Source organism: Hyla sarda, chromosome 6 (genome assembly GCF_029499605.1).
Source record: "Hyla sarda isolate aHylSar1 chromosome 6, aHylSar1.hap1, whole genome shotgun sequence".
Lineage (NCBI taxonomy): Eukaryota > Metazoa > Chordata > Amphibia > Anura > Hylidae > Hyla > Hyla sarda.
Window position 1 is genome coordinate 114,570,319 of NC_079194.1, and position 16,866 is coordinate 114,587,184.

Genomic DNA, 16,866 nt, shown 5'->3' on the forward strand with positions numbered 1-16,866 from the left:
TAACCCATGTATATTACAAATACACATATAAGGTCATTATCTAAATTATATAAAAAGTTTTTGCAAACGACAGGCACACTTTAATAATAACTTGGTTTAAACAATTTACTTTCTGGAGACTCATTCCCTTTAATATATTTTATACAGCTGGAAGGTATTTCCTTGGAAAAATATACCAATCATTTTAGGTTTGTAGCCATAATGACCAACATTAGTGAGAAATATTAAACTTCTGGATGAATTGGGTTAAATTGACATGTGTATGGACAGAATTAGGTTAGGGCTACATGAATACTTAGCTTATGAAATACCTCCAGGCAGCATCTTGTAGGTGATTCCAGTAGGACAACTTTATTTGGTTGGATAAATTGCGGTTAAAGTTGCAACATGACATAATTGTCTGCACTGTGGATGTACTGGATGGCATCCTTTGGGTATCTAAGTGCATTCCTCTGGGATGCGGGGCTTCTTAAAGAGTACCTGTCATGAGCTTGATACATGTTTTAATCCTCTTAGTTAACTTCATTTTTAATATTCTACCTTGATATTGTTCTGTATCTCCTGCTCACTGTCACTGAGCTCCACAGACTGGGAAGGGGCGTTTCCCAGCAGATGAGATGTTATTTAAATCCCTGCTGGGGAGCACTCCTTCCTCACTCTACTACACACAGCGGATAGCAGTTCAGTGTGAGATGGGCTGAACAGCACTGAACTCTACAGTGTGCAGTTTGCAAAGGGAGCAGAAATGTTTAGTTCAGCTCAAAGAGAAAGGAAGGTGAAATATTCAGCTTTATTCACTTTATACACTGTGCTGAGCTGATGTTTCCTGACTTTTGTCTCTGCATGGCTGCTGCAGGAGACAATCTGCAAGCAGGACTCCAGGCAGGACCAGAAGGAGGACCCCTCGTGACCAAACTTTTAGGGGTTATTTTTACACAAGATGTATATTAGAAAAGTAATTTAAATAGGCCAATCTATAACATATTAATTTTTTTTACTAATGAAAGGTACCATTTAATGGTACATGCCCCACTGGAAACCATAGTACCCAAAATTCTGTATATCTGTGGTATAAGTGTTGACGCTATACTAAACCCTACATCAAGATGCAGCATGAAATCTATGGCAGCCAGGTGCACAGCCAACGCCCTGATCTAATTACCTGTAAATCCTCCATGTCTTATGTACACAGAATATCAGACAGTTCTAAGCTTGTGTCAGGAGGCAATGCCATCATACGCACTCTAATAGAAATCCATCTCCCATTTATGTTGCCTGCAGCCAGACATAGAGATAATCCGCCGCGAACACTTGCCAGATCACATGATCACCTGGACTGGACCTGGGTTTGCCAGAGTCAGAGATGGAGCCGGCCTCTTGTTTCACATTGAAAACATCCCCTACCCAATGGACTATGACATCATGATTCGATACGAGCCTGAGGTATTGTCATGAATTTCTGTACCACGTAGAGCACAGATTTTATCGTCTTTTTTTCCTTCTCATGAGCTCGCTATTGCCCCCTGCTGTCACTTTATATCGGTTGCCAAAAAGTGACAACTCCTCTGTGGACACTTCTATGTCCGAAATGTGGTTGTCACTTTTCAAACTCATTGCTTTATCACAGTGGTTTTCAAACTGTGGCCCTCCTGATCTTGCAAAACAACAACTCCCAGCAGGGCATGCTGGGAATCATAGTTCTGTGACAGCTGGAGGTCCACAGTTTGGAGGAGTAGGTTAATGATGTGGCACAGGAGATGGTCAAGAGGGGGAGGATGAAATGGCACAGGGGAGGATCAAGAGGGTGACATAAAATGGCACAGGGGGTGATGAGGTGGGGTGGTGAAGTTGCACAGGGGGTGAGGAGGGGGGGGGGTGATAAAATGGTACACTGGGGTACTGGTATCACGTCGTGCGTGGTAAGACATGCAGTGTGATAGGTGCAATTGGTGGTATGGTGTTTCATCAAACTGTGCCAGTCTAAAAAGGTTGTCACCAACATGAAAAGTTTGGAGAACTCTGCTTTATAGGCTAGGGCTACATAGCAATTTTGGCCACAACAAAGGCCATCTTGGATGGATTACTTGCAACTTCATTTTGGCCATTGAGCAGCAGTGTAACCCCCTTTACTTAGCTTAGGTGTGACACAGCGATATTTGGTCACTGCCAAAATCACTGGGTAGCCCTAGCCATACAGTGGCCTGACAAACCTGAATACTGGCCCCTATTGATATGGGGGTGGAGAGAAGAATTTAAATATCTGATCTGCATTGTTCAATATCAGGGTTATTATAAGGGTAGGGTAACTTGTGATGTATTTTCCTACTCATTAAATGGGTACTCCGGTGGAAAACTTTATTTTTTTCTTATCAAATGGTGCCAGAAAGTTAAACAGATTTGTAAATTACTTCTATTAAAAAACCTTAATCCTTCCAGTACTTTTTAGCTGCTGAATATCACAGAGGAAATTATTTTCTTTTTGGAACACAGAGCTCTCTGCTTACATCATGTCCACAGTGCTCTCGTCTGACACCTCTCTCCATTTTAAGAACTGTCCAGAGTAGGAGAAAATCCCCAAAGAAAACATATGCTGCTCTGGACAGTTCCTAAAATGGACAGAGATGTCAGCAGAGAGCACTGTGGTCAAGATGTCAGCAGAGAGCACTGTGTTCCAAAGAGAAAATAATTTCCTCTGTCGTATTCAGCAGCTAATAAGTACTGGAAGGATTAAGATTTTTTAATAGAAGCAATTTACAAATCTGTTTAACTTTCTGGCACCAGTTGATTAAAAAAAAGTAAACTTTTAAAGTCAATGGGTAGCAAAATATGCAGCTGATTTTCCTACCCATTGACTTCAGTGGGTAGGAAAACATGCAGCAGCTAGAGATGAGCGAACTTACAGTAAATTTGATTCGTCACGAACTTCTCTGCTCGGCAGTTGATGACTTATCCTGCGTAAATGAGTTCAGCCTTCAGGTGCTTCGGTGGGCTGGAAAAGGTGGATACATTCCTAGGAAAGAGTCTCCTAGGACTGTATCCACCTTTTCCAGCCCACCGGAGCACCTGGAAGCTGAACTAATTTATGCAGAAAAAGTAATCAACTGCCGAGCCGAGAAGTTCGTGACGAATCGAATTTACTGTAAGTTCGCTCATCTCTAGCAGCAGCAAACACACAGAAAAATACAACCCTACCCTAAATGTGTTAATGAATGTCTACTCACTGAAAAATGAGAAACTATGCAGTTTAAACAAGCAGAGCTGCAGTATAAAACAAAAGGGAGGAATAGTGCAGAATCCCGAGCCTCAGGTAAGACAGGAGGTTGATCTCAGACTAGCTCTGACTCCAAGAAACTATGTTGCTGAATACTTAAAGGTTATCTAGACTTTAAAAAAAAAAAAAAAAAAAAAAACATAGATGCCTTCTTCCAGATTACAGATTAGAAAAGCAGAGCTGATTTCTTCAAAAAAACAGCACCACCCCTGTCCTCAGGTTGTGGGTGATATTACAACTCAGATTTTTACTTTAATGGAACTGAGATGCAATACCACACACAACCTAGAGACAAGAGTGGTGCTTTTTTTTTTGAAGAAATCAGCTCTGCTTTTCTAATCCTGAGTAATTACTGATCTGACCTCTGACCAAGTGATGTATTTTCTATCTGAAGTCGGCTGAGGACTGGGAAGCCATTGTCAGCGTAACCTCACAGACATTACCCATGAGCCCACGTTGCGGAAATGTGCTGCCCTTTGAGCAGATGTACAAGGAAAAGTGGCCCCATTCTGAAAGGTAAGGAATTATTACTATAATATAGTGATATAGATATAACTTTTTTTAAGTAATGATATGACATCCTTCCCCTCTACATTTCGGCACATTATAGTACAATATTTGTCCACTTCTGATACCACTTTAGTTCCAAAAGTATAAAGTTGCTGTCTCTGGCTATACAGAAGCGAGTGGCTGTCGAATGACAGCTGTTTTGTTGTCACCAGAGTTAAGTCATGTGATCCATACTAAACCAGGGGCAGAGTGGGGTAATAGACCCTGGGGTTAAAACCAACACACATCATAAACAGAGAAAGGTATCACTTAGTGTACTGGATTCCTTTGCTGCAACTCTCAATGCCCCCTTTGCACTTACAATACTATACCTGCCTACTATGTTTGTGCATCACATACCTGTTTATATTTTGGTGATCTGTTTTGCTGCTTACTCATTCTGACATCCACTGCTCAGGAAGGGGTGTTCCTAGGCAAGCACTGAGCCTGCCCTCACTCCCCATGCATTCACTTACTTCCTAAGTCTGCTGTGCGGTGCTGGGTCTCTTCATCCAATCACTGCAGGTGGCTCTGTAACCCCCTCCTATCTGTTTTCAAACAGGAGTCTGATAGACAGGACAGGAGTATTCACAGAGAAGTGCTAGTCCCGCCCTCTCTTCCTGGACTTCAGCTGGGACAAAGATGCTGCTACATCCGGGCAGAATTATGTTTTAAATGTTATAAGGACCCTTAGTGATCTTTTTCATAAGTCATGATTTTTATAAAAAGGAGATACATTTTTTATGAAGTATATTAGAAAGGTTAATGTTTTGCCAAGATGTACAACATAAAAAAAGTTTTGGATTCTGACAGCGCCCATTAAATGGCTTTGGGTGCCGTGGTGGTATTTAGCTCTGGCCAGCACACATAAGATCCTATTCACTGAGCTAAATACAGGACCATTATGTATACACGGTCCTTGTCCTAGTACAACACACGCGCTGCACACGGTATAATGCTGTCCCTGCCCATCTGACAGAGTAGCTAAAGCCACAGAATTCATTTCAGTTCTTTAATATTATATTGTCTTTATACCCAGGTATATTGTCCTACCCAAACCCTTCTGCTTTGAGTCCAACAATCAGTATGAAATAACCCTCCGTCTACAAAGGTTTGAAGCTCCGAACCGGAATCCTGGGAATTTTATCCTTATTGACTCGGTAATTTTACATCACAATGCATTAGAAAAAAATTCTGCTGTAATATATTCAAGTTAGCACATAAACATCTAAGGCTGCATTCACATCACGATTTCTCCAATTTCTCCATCCGACCCGAGTGGTCAACCCCGATTTCAGACCCGAACAAAAATCGTGTGAAATCGGATGCGGATCAAATCGGATGTGTGTAATGGATCCGAATTTTTAATGGAGGTCAATGGATCCGACTTTATATACGATTTCATACGATTTTAAGTTATAAAAATCGTGTACTCGGGTCGAATGGAGAAATCGTGATGTGGATGCAGCCTAAGTAGTGACATCTGAATACATATTTTTACTGCAATAGGATTTATATATTTATATTCAGATGTAATGAAAATGTTTTATTACTTTGGACACCTTTGAAAAGCGTTTTCTATTCTTTGTATGTATTATGGTGCAAAAACATTTCTCCATAGGTCTTTTTTTTTTATTTTTTAAAATAATGCCTGGTTTAACTTCTACACCTTCTTCAGTGTTCTGTGTGAGCTTAAAGGGGTATTCCAGGCAAAAACTTTTTTTTATATATCAACTGGCTCCGGAAAGTTAAACAGATTTGTAAATTACTTCTATTAAAAAATCTTAATCCTTCCAATAGTTATTAGCTTCTGAAGTTTTCTGTCTAACTGCTCAATGATGATGTCACGTCCTGGGAGCTGTGCATGATTGGAGAATATCCCCATAGGAGCTGGACAGCTCCCGGGACGTGAGTCATCAGAGAGCAGTTAGACAGAAAACAGCAACTCAACTTCAGAAGCTAATAACTATTGGAAGGATTAAGATTTTTTTAATAGAAGTAATTTACAAATCTGTTTAACTTTCCGGAGCCAGTTGATATATGAAAAAAAGATTTTGCCTGGAATACCCCTTTAACTTCCCCTCTACATTTCTACGCAGCCTATATGATTCCAATGTTTTGAGCTAGCCCTCCCTGCTTCCATCTCTAACACTGAGAGAGCAGAAAGTCCATCTGACTGATATATCTTATCCTTTTCTGAGTAGCAGCTAAATGGCAGGACATTTTTCTAATAAAAACTATTTAGAAAGTTACATAGTTACATAGTTAGTATGGTTGAAAAAAGACATACGTCCATCAAGTCCAACCAGGGAATTGAAGTGAAGGGTGTAAGGGGATAAGGGGAAGGGATGTAGTTTTATAATTCTGCATAAGCATTAATGTTATTTTGTTCCAGGAATGTATCTAACCCCGTTTTAAAGCTGTTAATTGTTCCTGCTGTGCTACATTTCACAGTCAGGAAACAAATCTACAATGAAAAAGATAAGTGCAAATATAACCACAGCCCTTAAAGGGGTACTCTGCCCCTAGACATCTAATCCCCTATCTGAAGGATAGGGAATAAGATGTCTGATCCTGGGGGTCCGGCTGCTGGGACCACACGCAATCTCTGAGTCGGCACCCCGACATTCTTAAAATTTATGTCCAGAACACCGGCTTTGGGTGCCTTGGTCGTGGCCATTTATGTCTATGGGAGGGGCCGTAACAGTTGTGGTCGCTTGTCACTCCATAGATATGAATGTAGGGGGCATGACATGACATCACGACCACAGCCGCCAGAGGCAGGCATTCTAAACAAATGTTCAGAACGCCAGGGTGCCGGCCCGGAGATCCCAGTAGCCGGAACACCCCCCCTCTCCCTCCCTTGATCAGACATCCTATCCTATACAAAAAAGCTGCTGGCATCTACGCATTCTCTAAACAAGTAAATGGGTGACCATATACAGCACCTGAAAGTGCCTCTCTATGTTGTCAGATAGAGTTGGGGAGGGAAAGTAATTACAGTAGAATCTCCCAATAGAATCTCCCAATGTGTTCCAAAAAGAAAATAATTTTCTCTGTAGTATTCAGCAGCTAATAAGTACTGGAAGGATTGAGATTTTTTAATAGACGTAATTTACAAATCTGTTTAACTTTCTGGCACCAGCTTATTTAAAAAAAATAAAAAAAAATAAAAGTTTTCCACCGGAGTACACCTTTAAGGGGTTAAAGGAGCTCCAAACAAAACAAAATAATTAGTAGTATCAAAACTAGAACTGGATTAGATGGAAGAAGCAGTGTTATACATTCTACAGTGTTGTCTACCAAACCACACATAAGCCTGTGCCCACAGGAGATATCCCCCATCACCACCTTCCGTGTGAGCATGCCTGAGTTGCACTCACTGGTGTCTGATTTACACCATCAAAGGGAAGCAAAAACAATATCATTTCTTCCGCTTGAATAAACTGAAAGAGAGATAAAGAGGTTTCTCACGATAACAGGGAGATGGCCACCCCCGCACTGGGACCAGTCCCCTGTGTCTGGTGACAGCACTTGTAACAATCAGTAAAAGTTATTCATTTACTGCTTATAGTCCAGACTCAACTGCCAATATTAACTTTCATCTTTTTATAAAAAAAAAAAAAATATTTACATTTTTTTTTTAAACAATTTTCAGATTCCAATATTAAAGCACCACCACAACAAAATTGGACGCAATAGCTGATTTGGGTAATTTTAGCCCAACATTGTTTAAAAAGTAGCAGTACAGATCATACCCAGTTGGCTATTTATTCATACATTTCTGATATGAATAACAGATGAATGACACAACACAGAGTTAGAAGAAAAGATGTTCTAGACAGTGGCAGGGATAGGGGATCATTTTAAATTGTAGGAATTCTTCTAGGGGTACTCAAACTTTAAAAGTTAAACAGATTTGTAAATTACTTCTATTAAAAAAATCTTAATCCTTCCTGTACTTATTAGCTGCTGAATACTACAGCGGAAATTATTTTCTTTTTGAAACACAGAACTGTCTGCTGACATCATGACCACAGTGCTCTCTGCTGACATCTCTGTCCATTTTAGGAACTGTCCAGAACAGCATATGTTTGCTATGGGGATTTCCTTTTACTCTGGACAGTTCCTAAAATGGACAGAGATGTCAGCAGAGAGCACTGTGCTCATGATGTCAGCAGACAGCTCTGTGTTTCAAACGGAAAAGAATTTCCACTGTAGTATTCAGCAGCTAATAAGTACAGGAAGGATTAAGATTTTTTTATAGAAGTAATGAAAAAAAAAAAAAAAAGTTTTTCACCAGAGTACCTCTTTAACAGCAATAATGTTGTCAGCCTGTCACATGAGTTTAGAAGGGCCTCCTATACTGGCAGGCTGACAACAATCGCTACCATTACCACTACAGACCAGATAAGTGATTACAGTGCAGTTATATCCAGTGATGCCCCGATAGAATGCCTCAATAATACTGCCACATTTTTACCCCTACAGACGATATAAGTGATTACAGTGCAGTTGATCATAGTAACTTCTCCATCCAGCCCACCACGTGCCACATTTAACTGTAAGTGAGTTATTAGGATGTATTTACAGTTAATTGCGGGACATGTGGGAGCCTTCCAGGAAAGGCAGGACATCACTCCAAAATTGGGATTGTCTAACCGGATCCAGGACAGTTGGAAGGTATGCTAAAGTGGATAGGAAGGGGGCTTAGAGTCTTGAAGGCAGTACCCAGCACCTAATCCCCACCCTGATGGGATTGATTGATACATTAATTTATAGTTTTATCCCTATATGCAAATAAAGTATATGACTCAAATCAGAGAGGCGTCAAGGAATATACTGTATCTGTATCTCTTTATACTGCATCTGTATCTCTTTACTCTATAGATCTGATACAATGTATACTATCATTACATATCAGTGCAGCTGAAATTATGGGCAGCCATGGCGAAGTCACATGGGGGGGGGCCCAAATAAAATTTTTGCACTAGGGTGCAGGAGTCTCTAGCTACGACTCTGGGTTTAAAGGGGTTATATAATCATTAGAAACAACTAATAAGTGTTCCAACCAGGTGTGCTTAATACATAACTTTTACTAGATTTCTATTTAAAATCCACCAGTAATAAGAAAGTGCCTGTGTATTCCAACACCAAATGAAAAGTAAACATAAAATTGGTCATCACGATTAGTAACCAAGCATATTGAGGCTCTGCTGGGCCCTGCCAGCCCCAAATGCATAAATGGGATATTATACAGAACCGCCGACGCGTTTCTACCACCTAGTAGACGGTGGTTTCATCAGGGAGGAGTTGAATATAATTGACCAAAACATATAACAATATTCAAGCTTATGGTATGTGCAGCATGAGGTCCCCTCACAACAAGGTGTATATCATAATAGGTCTAATAAAGCGGGCTCAATTGATCCTGTAAGGAAAAGAATGCTCCACTCCTGTGTCCTAAAAAGAAAAGTTTTTAGGGGCCAATAGTCCGTAGCTGCTTCTACCACCTAGGAAAAAACAGGCAAGAGAAATTGCGTTCAGTGCCCGTCCTGGAAGAAAGGGGTTATCCAGGAAAAAACTTTTTATATATATATCAACTGGCTCTAGAAAGTTAAACAGATTTGTAAATTACTTCTATTAAAAAATCTTAATCCTTTCAGTACTTATGAGCTGCTGAAGTTGAGTTGTTCTTTTCTCTCTAAGTGCTCTCTGATGACACGTGTCTCAGGAACCGCCCAGTTTAGAAGCAAATCCCCATAGCAAATCTCTTCTACTCTGTGCAATTCCCGAGACAAGCAGAGATGTCAGCAGAGAGCACTGTTGCCAGGCAGAAAACAACAACTCAACTTCAGCAGCTGATAGTTATCGAAAGGATTAACATTTTTTAATAGAAGTAATTTACAAATCTGTTTAACTTTCTGGAGCCAGTTGATATATATATATATATATATATATATATATATATATATATATATATATATATATAAAAGTTTTTTCCTGGAATACCCCTTTAATATCGAACTGCATGTGTTTACTAAAGCAGACGGGTCAGGAGAGACCACCATCTCTGCTGTCAGTACAACAACACACATCCTATTTTTTCCCCCCATAACATTACACCTTCAAGAACATTTCAGATCTTAACATGTGTCTTAACAAGTGTCTGTTTGCAGATATAAAACCATAAGGGTAGGTCTCACAGTGCAGAAGCCGTGCATTGCCCTTGCCATTTTGTTGTGTTCTAAAACCTAATTTGTATTGAATTTGTAATTATTATGAATTATTTGTTTTGTACAAAACTAAACTGTACAATGTCTTCAACAAACAATGGCACTGTACAGATAACGTGCGGCCAGCCACAAGAGCGAAACCAAGAGAATATGATTTCATTGAGGTGCATGCAAAATATTAGGTGTGTCCTGCACTTCAAAGGAGCCAGTAAACTAACTCTATGGGAAAAAACTTTAGCAACTTTTTAGTGTGCAGCTTCTGCTATGTGAAACCCTACCCCCGTGTTTCCCAACCAGGGTGGCTCCAGCTGTTGCAAAACTATAACTCCCAGCATGGCATTCTGGGAGTTGTAGTTTTGCAACAGCTGGAGGCATCCTAGTTGGGAAACATTGCCCTGCCCTAACAGTCTCCAAAAACAATTGACCATTAATTATATCCCGCCTATTAATGGACGAAAGGCATTCGAGCATGATGTTTACACAGCACATCGCTGCCACCATCTGGAGTATACTAGTACTACATGCACATTCATTACCTAAAGATCCCACATACATTACCATTTCAGCAGGACCAATCTATCATTACAAGATTTTAAAAACAGATTTAATATACATATTGCACCAGAATAGTGGCACGACGTGCATCAAAAAAACTGGCATACATGACTTGGACGACATTTATTTGAAAAGGAGGTGAGACATTGCGGTAAAGGGGCATGGGCTATTGGAAAGGACGCATGGTTTGAGATACTCCACACTGCGGAGCTGGAAGGGGTGCAGAGACGTGCGACTAAACTAATATGGGGCATGGAACATTTTAGCTACGAGGAACGATTAAAGGAGTTACAATTGTTTAGTCTTGAGAAGAGACGTTTAAGGGGGGATATGATAAATATATAAGTATATTAATGGCCCATACAAAAATATGGAGAAAAACTGTTCCAGGTTAAACCCACCCAAAGGACGAGGGGGCACTCCCTCCGTCTGGAGAAGAAAAGGTTTAGTCTAAAGGGGCGACACGCCTTCTTTACCATAAGAACTGTGAATTTATGGAACAGTCTACCTCTGGAACTGGTCACAGCAGGAACAATTAATAGCTTTAAAACAGGGTTAGATACATTCCTAGAACAAAATAACATTAATGCTTATGCAGAATTATAAAACTACATCCCTTCCCCTTATCCCCTTACACCCTTCCCTTCAATACCCTGGTTGAACTTGATGGACGTATGTCTTTTTTCAACCATACTAACTATGTAACTATGCACCAATATCACATAGTCAGTGTTATCCTTGTATCCTACAGCTTGTCCTGCTGCCAAGGTTCTCGGAACTGCCTGGTTTTCACGGAAATGATCCTGTGTCTGTGCATCACCGAGAAGAAATGGAAAACTACAGGTGTCTGGAGTCCTTCAAAATGGCTACAATGCCAACCCTGGCAGAAATGTGCATTAAGTTCATCTGCAGCATTTCGGCCATCATCCATGATGGAGCATTACGTGAGTTATACACAGGGACTTTAAAAAGTTTCTTACCTATAAAAAAAAGTTTGTTGTGGTACAAAATTGTGGTAGCCTCGGGGTGTTAGTAGAAATACCTGATTATTTCGTGATGCCAGGGCACAGTTATCCTATATACAGTCCAAAATTGGGGACAGCTTCTCCTGGGCCAGACACAGGGAGTAAATTAACACAATGACGTCAGGTTACAGATAACTGTCTTTACTGAGCTAGGTGCAGATGGTATTACACATAGAGCTGGCTTTAGGTGAGAGAGTGCAGCATAACCCCTTGGGAGCCCTGTTGCCTTGCTGGGACTTGTGGTGCTTACACCAAACAGATTTATACTGACATGTGAGATGAAAGATTGAATCCTGGTAGCTAGGGTCCTGTCAAGGTACCGAAGCCTTTTCCGCAGGGGCATGAAATTCCCTCCTTGTGTGTAATCCTTGCAGGATGACCAGTTGTAATTAAATTTGAACTAGGCCTCTCCTCAGAGCACACGACACACAGCACACCTGAACCAGACTGTGGCTAAGCAGTAACTGTTCTGAACAACTCATATCCCCACTACACTATATAGGGGAGACTTTAGGGATTCTCATTGGCAGGCAGGGTCATATAGGGTTCGTTGCTCTCATTTAAAGGTACAGTAATAAAACATATAAACATATTACAATAGTATAATTAATTTAGAAAATATATTACTTTGCAATAGAATATTAATATAACAGCAAGTCCTTTGGTGGGCCCAACACCGTATGCCACCAAGCTGCCCAAGACAGTCCAAAACCACAGGACAGCTATTGGTGCTGGGACACCAAAAAAGAAGCACCCTTTACATGACTACATAAGTTTTCATGGCTGAGCTTGGCTTCAGATCATTATACTAATACCCATGCGTCAGATAGAAAGGTCTTCGGACACAGTGTTCTTTGTAGTGATAAATGACACTTCTCGTGAATAGATGTAGCTTAGTCAGATTCCAAAAAAAAACCCCACTTTGCTCAAGAATGTATTAGGCTATCTGTAAAGACATGTGCAACAAACACCTATGGATGTGCAAGTTGGGTATAAAGATACCTTTCAACCTTGCAGTGTAGATAAATATAAAATAGCATTAAATATAAAACAAAGTGGCACTCACCAATTTACAATATTTTTCTGCACGAGGGTCTGTGGAAGTGCTAGATAGCACAAAACAGCTGTAACAGCTCAGTCTATAACACACTAGGTGTCCGCGCCCGATGTGGCAAGACATTGTAAAACTGCATAATGTTTAAATATAAATTGGAAGAAAAAAAGAAGGATTGGTGAGTGCCACTTTCTGTTCACTATTTAGTTGTATTTGACACAGGACTTTAGGATCTTAGAAGTAAAGCACCACCAAAGAGTTAATGGCATCGTGTTAGAGCAATAAGTAAACGTCTTGATAGCGAGCGAGAAGCTTGAAGTGGCGGCCTGCTGTTTCAGGAAGTGAATAGTATATAAATACAGTATAACAAATATAGGTTTACTTTCTTTCTTGCAGCATGTCTCTGTAACCTTCAGGGTTCCCTCAGCGCAGTTTGCGACAAAATTGGAGGGCAATGCATGTGCAAGCCAAATGTGATTGGCCAACGCTGCGATCAGTGCGCACCTGGAACCTATGGATTTGGCCCTTATGGATGCAGCAGTAAGTGAACAGCATTGTATTTGGCAAAAAATAGCACTAAAGTCGTTTTGGAACAAAAACTAATTTACAAACTCTCCCCAACCAATCAGGCCCTGGCTTGAAATTTGATAACATAATAATAGTTGGTAAGGACCTGTGCAGGACTTCTTTCTCCCCCACTGCTTGGTTCGTCATTTCTATGTAAGCCACTGAGCATGGACTTTCCATAAATTTCCATATCTTTCTTTTACACAGAATGTGACTGCCACCCTCAAGGCTCCACTTCTAGATTCTGCAACCCCATAACAGGGCAGTGCCAGTGTCATGGATATGTGGCTGGCAGACAGTGTGACCAGTGCTTGCCTGGTCAGTGGGGCTTCCCTAATTGCAAACCATGCCAGTGCAACGGGCACGCTGAAGAATGTGACCCCAAGACAGGAACCTGCATTGGATGTAGAGATTACACAAGTGGCCGACACTGTGATAAGTAAGTTGACGAATACAGAGATGTGATGATGGGGGGGTCGATGAGGCACAAGGCAGAATGTGCCTCCATACTGTGACTATCTCTAATATTCCTCCATGAATAATAAAATAATATACAGTAATTGCAGTCATTGCAGAACCACTTTTCTACACTTTTAAGAAACAGTGTTGGTGCCCCCCATCTGACTTGATATGCAATAAAATTAAAATTACACATTTTCCAAGTTATTGCTTAAGAATTGTACATTTACCTGCAACATGATTTATATTTATCACTTTTAGGTGTTTGGATGGTTACTATGGAGACCCCATTCTTGGATCTGGCCAGCAGTGTCGCCCTTGCCCTTGCCCCGGGTATCCTGGCACTCAGAACTATCATGGTAGCTCTTGTTATGCTGATAGAGATTCCGGGCACATTGTGTGCCTCTGTGCACCTGGTTATACAGGTAAGGCAACTTTCCAAAGTCGAGGGTTAAAAAACTTGTCCTATCTAAGTCAATCCATGCTCATTATAATACAGTATTGGGGTGTATCCAGAGTCTAGTCTCGGGAGGGGCACTATCAGAGTATTGTGCGGTGGTCGACACGCCCCCTCCCATAGACTTGCATTGAGAGGACGTGGCGTGACCAAAGGCAGACAGAAAAGGGCGGCATTTGGGTCCCTCGGTGGTGCACGTGGAATAGTATAGCAATGTGAGAAAGAAATCCCGGCACTCACTTCGTCTTCTGCTAAGTATTATGTGTTTATTGAAACACAGTGCAAGTACAAGTTGACGCGTTTCGGCCAAAGCCTTTATCAGACTGACACACAAAACCGTGACCAAATGCTGGGGCAGTGGAGTACCCCTTTACGTACGCAGCATAAGTCCCCCACATTTAGTACCCAGCATAGTCCCCCACATTTAGTACCCAGCATAGTCCCCCCCACATTTAGTACCCAGCATAGTTCCTCCACATTAGGTAGGCAGCATAGTTCCTCCACATTAAGTAGGCAGCATAGTTCCTCCACATTAGGTAGGCAGCAGAGTTCCCCAGAATTATAGTGGCAGCATTGTTCCCCCACTTTAGGATGGCAGCATAGTTCCCCCACGTTAGGTAGGCAGTGGCCCCCACAGACATACAGTATATGACTGGAGGCTGTATGTCTGTGTACTGCCTCACCTCAGTGCTCCGATTACCGCTATGGGGTCATGATCTACTTCTATGGCCTACGGTCCAGGGATCGAAGGAGCGGTGGTCAGAGCATCGAAAGCTGACGTGCAGCTGGTAACTTACCATGCACGCGTCCTCCTGCTCCGCTCTTATGGGCGCACGCACGAGATGTTGACCCCCCCCTATTCCACCACTGATTGCTGCCAAGTTGACCATCTTCAGCTGGATGCTGGATATACTTTGTGTCAACCTGCTGCTAGACCCTCGCTTGGTTAAAAGAAGGGGCTATATATTTTTTTTTTTTTTTTTTTTCTAATTAGAATTGAGTGACACATTAAATGTTGAACGCCACCCAAAGGGTCATACAGATTTGTAACGCATGCCTGGTAGAGTATAGTGAGATAGGCAAATAAGTAATGTTTTCTCACAAAAATATTCATTTATTCTTAATTCTTCTAAACTAAATGATGTCACACCATATTAACAATTGCATTGTAAACAATATTATTATGATAAATAGAAGAGCCCCTATGGGGAGCCCAATATTCTGACCATAGAATATATAATGCATTCAAATGTCTCAAAGATAACTTGATTGGGGGTACCCCTTGACTACTTCAGCACCTCTATGTAGAAGTCAATGAAGTCTAAAAATGTGGATATATGGCCTATCAATTTTCCAGTAGTGATGAAGATATTATTCTGGTTTAGGTGAATTTGGTTCGGTTAAGTTTCTACTTGGTTTTTTGTTCTGCGTTTTTTGGTTTGAAAAAAACGCAAGAAAAAACACCAGTGCAATTTCCTGCATCTGGCGTTTTTTCAGTTTTTTTTCATTTGTGTGGAAGTTGCATTTTTGGCCCCTTTGGCGTTTTTTTTTTTGGTACCCAAAATTTGTTGGGTACCAAATAAAAAAAAAAAAAAAGAGGATGCAGAAGTGATAGAAAAAAAATGTATTTAACGAAATTTATATTTTTATAACGGAATTTTAATAAATTTTTAATATAGGGTGTGTTTCACTTTTTTCTCTCTCTTTTTTGACATTTTTTAGGTAGTACTACTACTCCCAGCATGGAACACACTGTTCCATGATGGGAGTAGTAGTACCTGTACTAATAGACATATCGCCCGATGCCATTGTCCATAATATAGCAGAGATGCGGAACGGCTCTATACAGCGCTCGCATAGAACATCACAATCACATCACAATCATTCATATTTTCCGTCTAGAGTGTGGATTGGCCGGATGGTTGTAGCCAATCACAGCTCTTAGCGGGAAATATGAATGAGTGATGTTCTATTCATATCACCGGCCAGAGTATAGAGCAGAGATGCGAGAGCTGTATAGAGGCTCTCCACATCTCTGCAATAGATAGGACGATCGTCAGGAGTGATACCCGCTGTGATCCTCCTGTATAATGTATAGATGCGGCCTCTCTTCTATGGTCCCCTGCACTGATGTATATATACACATATTCCTATTTCCCACAGAATGCTGTGATTGGCTGGAACCATCTGACCAATCACAGCTCTCTTCGGGAAATATGAATAGGTGTATATATACGGCAGTGCAGGGGACCATAGAAGAGCGGACGGCCGCATCTGTAAATTATACAGGAGGATCGCAATGGGCGATCTGTCAATTAGTACAGGTACTACTATTCCCATCATGGAACAGTGTGTGTTCCATGCTGGGAGTAGTGGTACCACCTGAAAAATAAAGGGTGAAAAACACAAACACACTACATTTTTATTATTGTCTGCTACATTTTTGTGCCCTGTCCGCACACATAAATTGATCCCTGTTTAAAAATGAATAAAAATGTTGTTATTAAAAAGATAAATTTTGTTAAATACAATTTTTTTAATCACTACTGTATCTTTTTTTATAAAAATTTTTTAATGGTACCCTATGAAATTTTATTAAAAAAAAGGTATCTCCATCACTTTTTTGGATTGCTAGAGTCCAAAAGAGAATAAAAACCGCCTGAGCAAACGCCAAAGTTAAAACCCACATGGCG

General features: G+C 40.8%; 1 protein-coding gene across 3 annotated transcripts in view; it reads left to right on the forward strand.

Moving 5' to 3' along the window:
* LOC130275986 (laminin subunit beta-2-like) overlaps positions 1–16,866 on the forward strand; it is a 133,965-nt gene that overhangs the window by 91,244 nt on the left and 25,855 nt on the right. For all 3 annotated transcript variants that reach the window (XM_056524748.1, XM_056524750.1, XM_056524749.1), the window contains exons 16-22: positions 1,282–1,443; positions 3,666–3,787; positions 4,860–4,980; positions 11,363–11,555; positions 13,087–13,230; positions 13,465–13,696; positions 13,978–14,141. In XM_056524748.1, the coding sequence (XP_056380723.1) occupies positions 1,282–1,443; positions 3,666–3,787; positions 4,860–4,980; positions 11,363–11,555; positions 13,087–13,230; positions 13,465–13,696; positions 13,978–14,141 (1,138 nt within the window). The remainder of the gene's footprint in view (positions 1–1,281; positions 1,444–3,665; positions 3,788–4,859; positions 4,981–11,362; positions 11,556–13,086; positions 13,231–13,464; positions 13,697–13,977; positions 14,142–16,866) is intronic.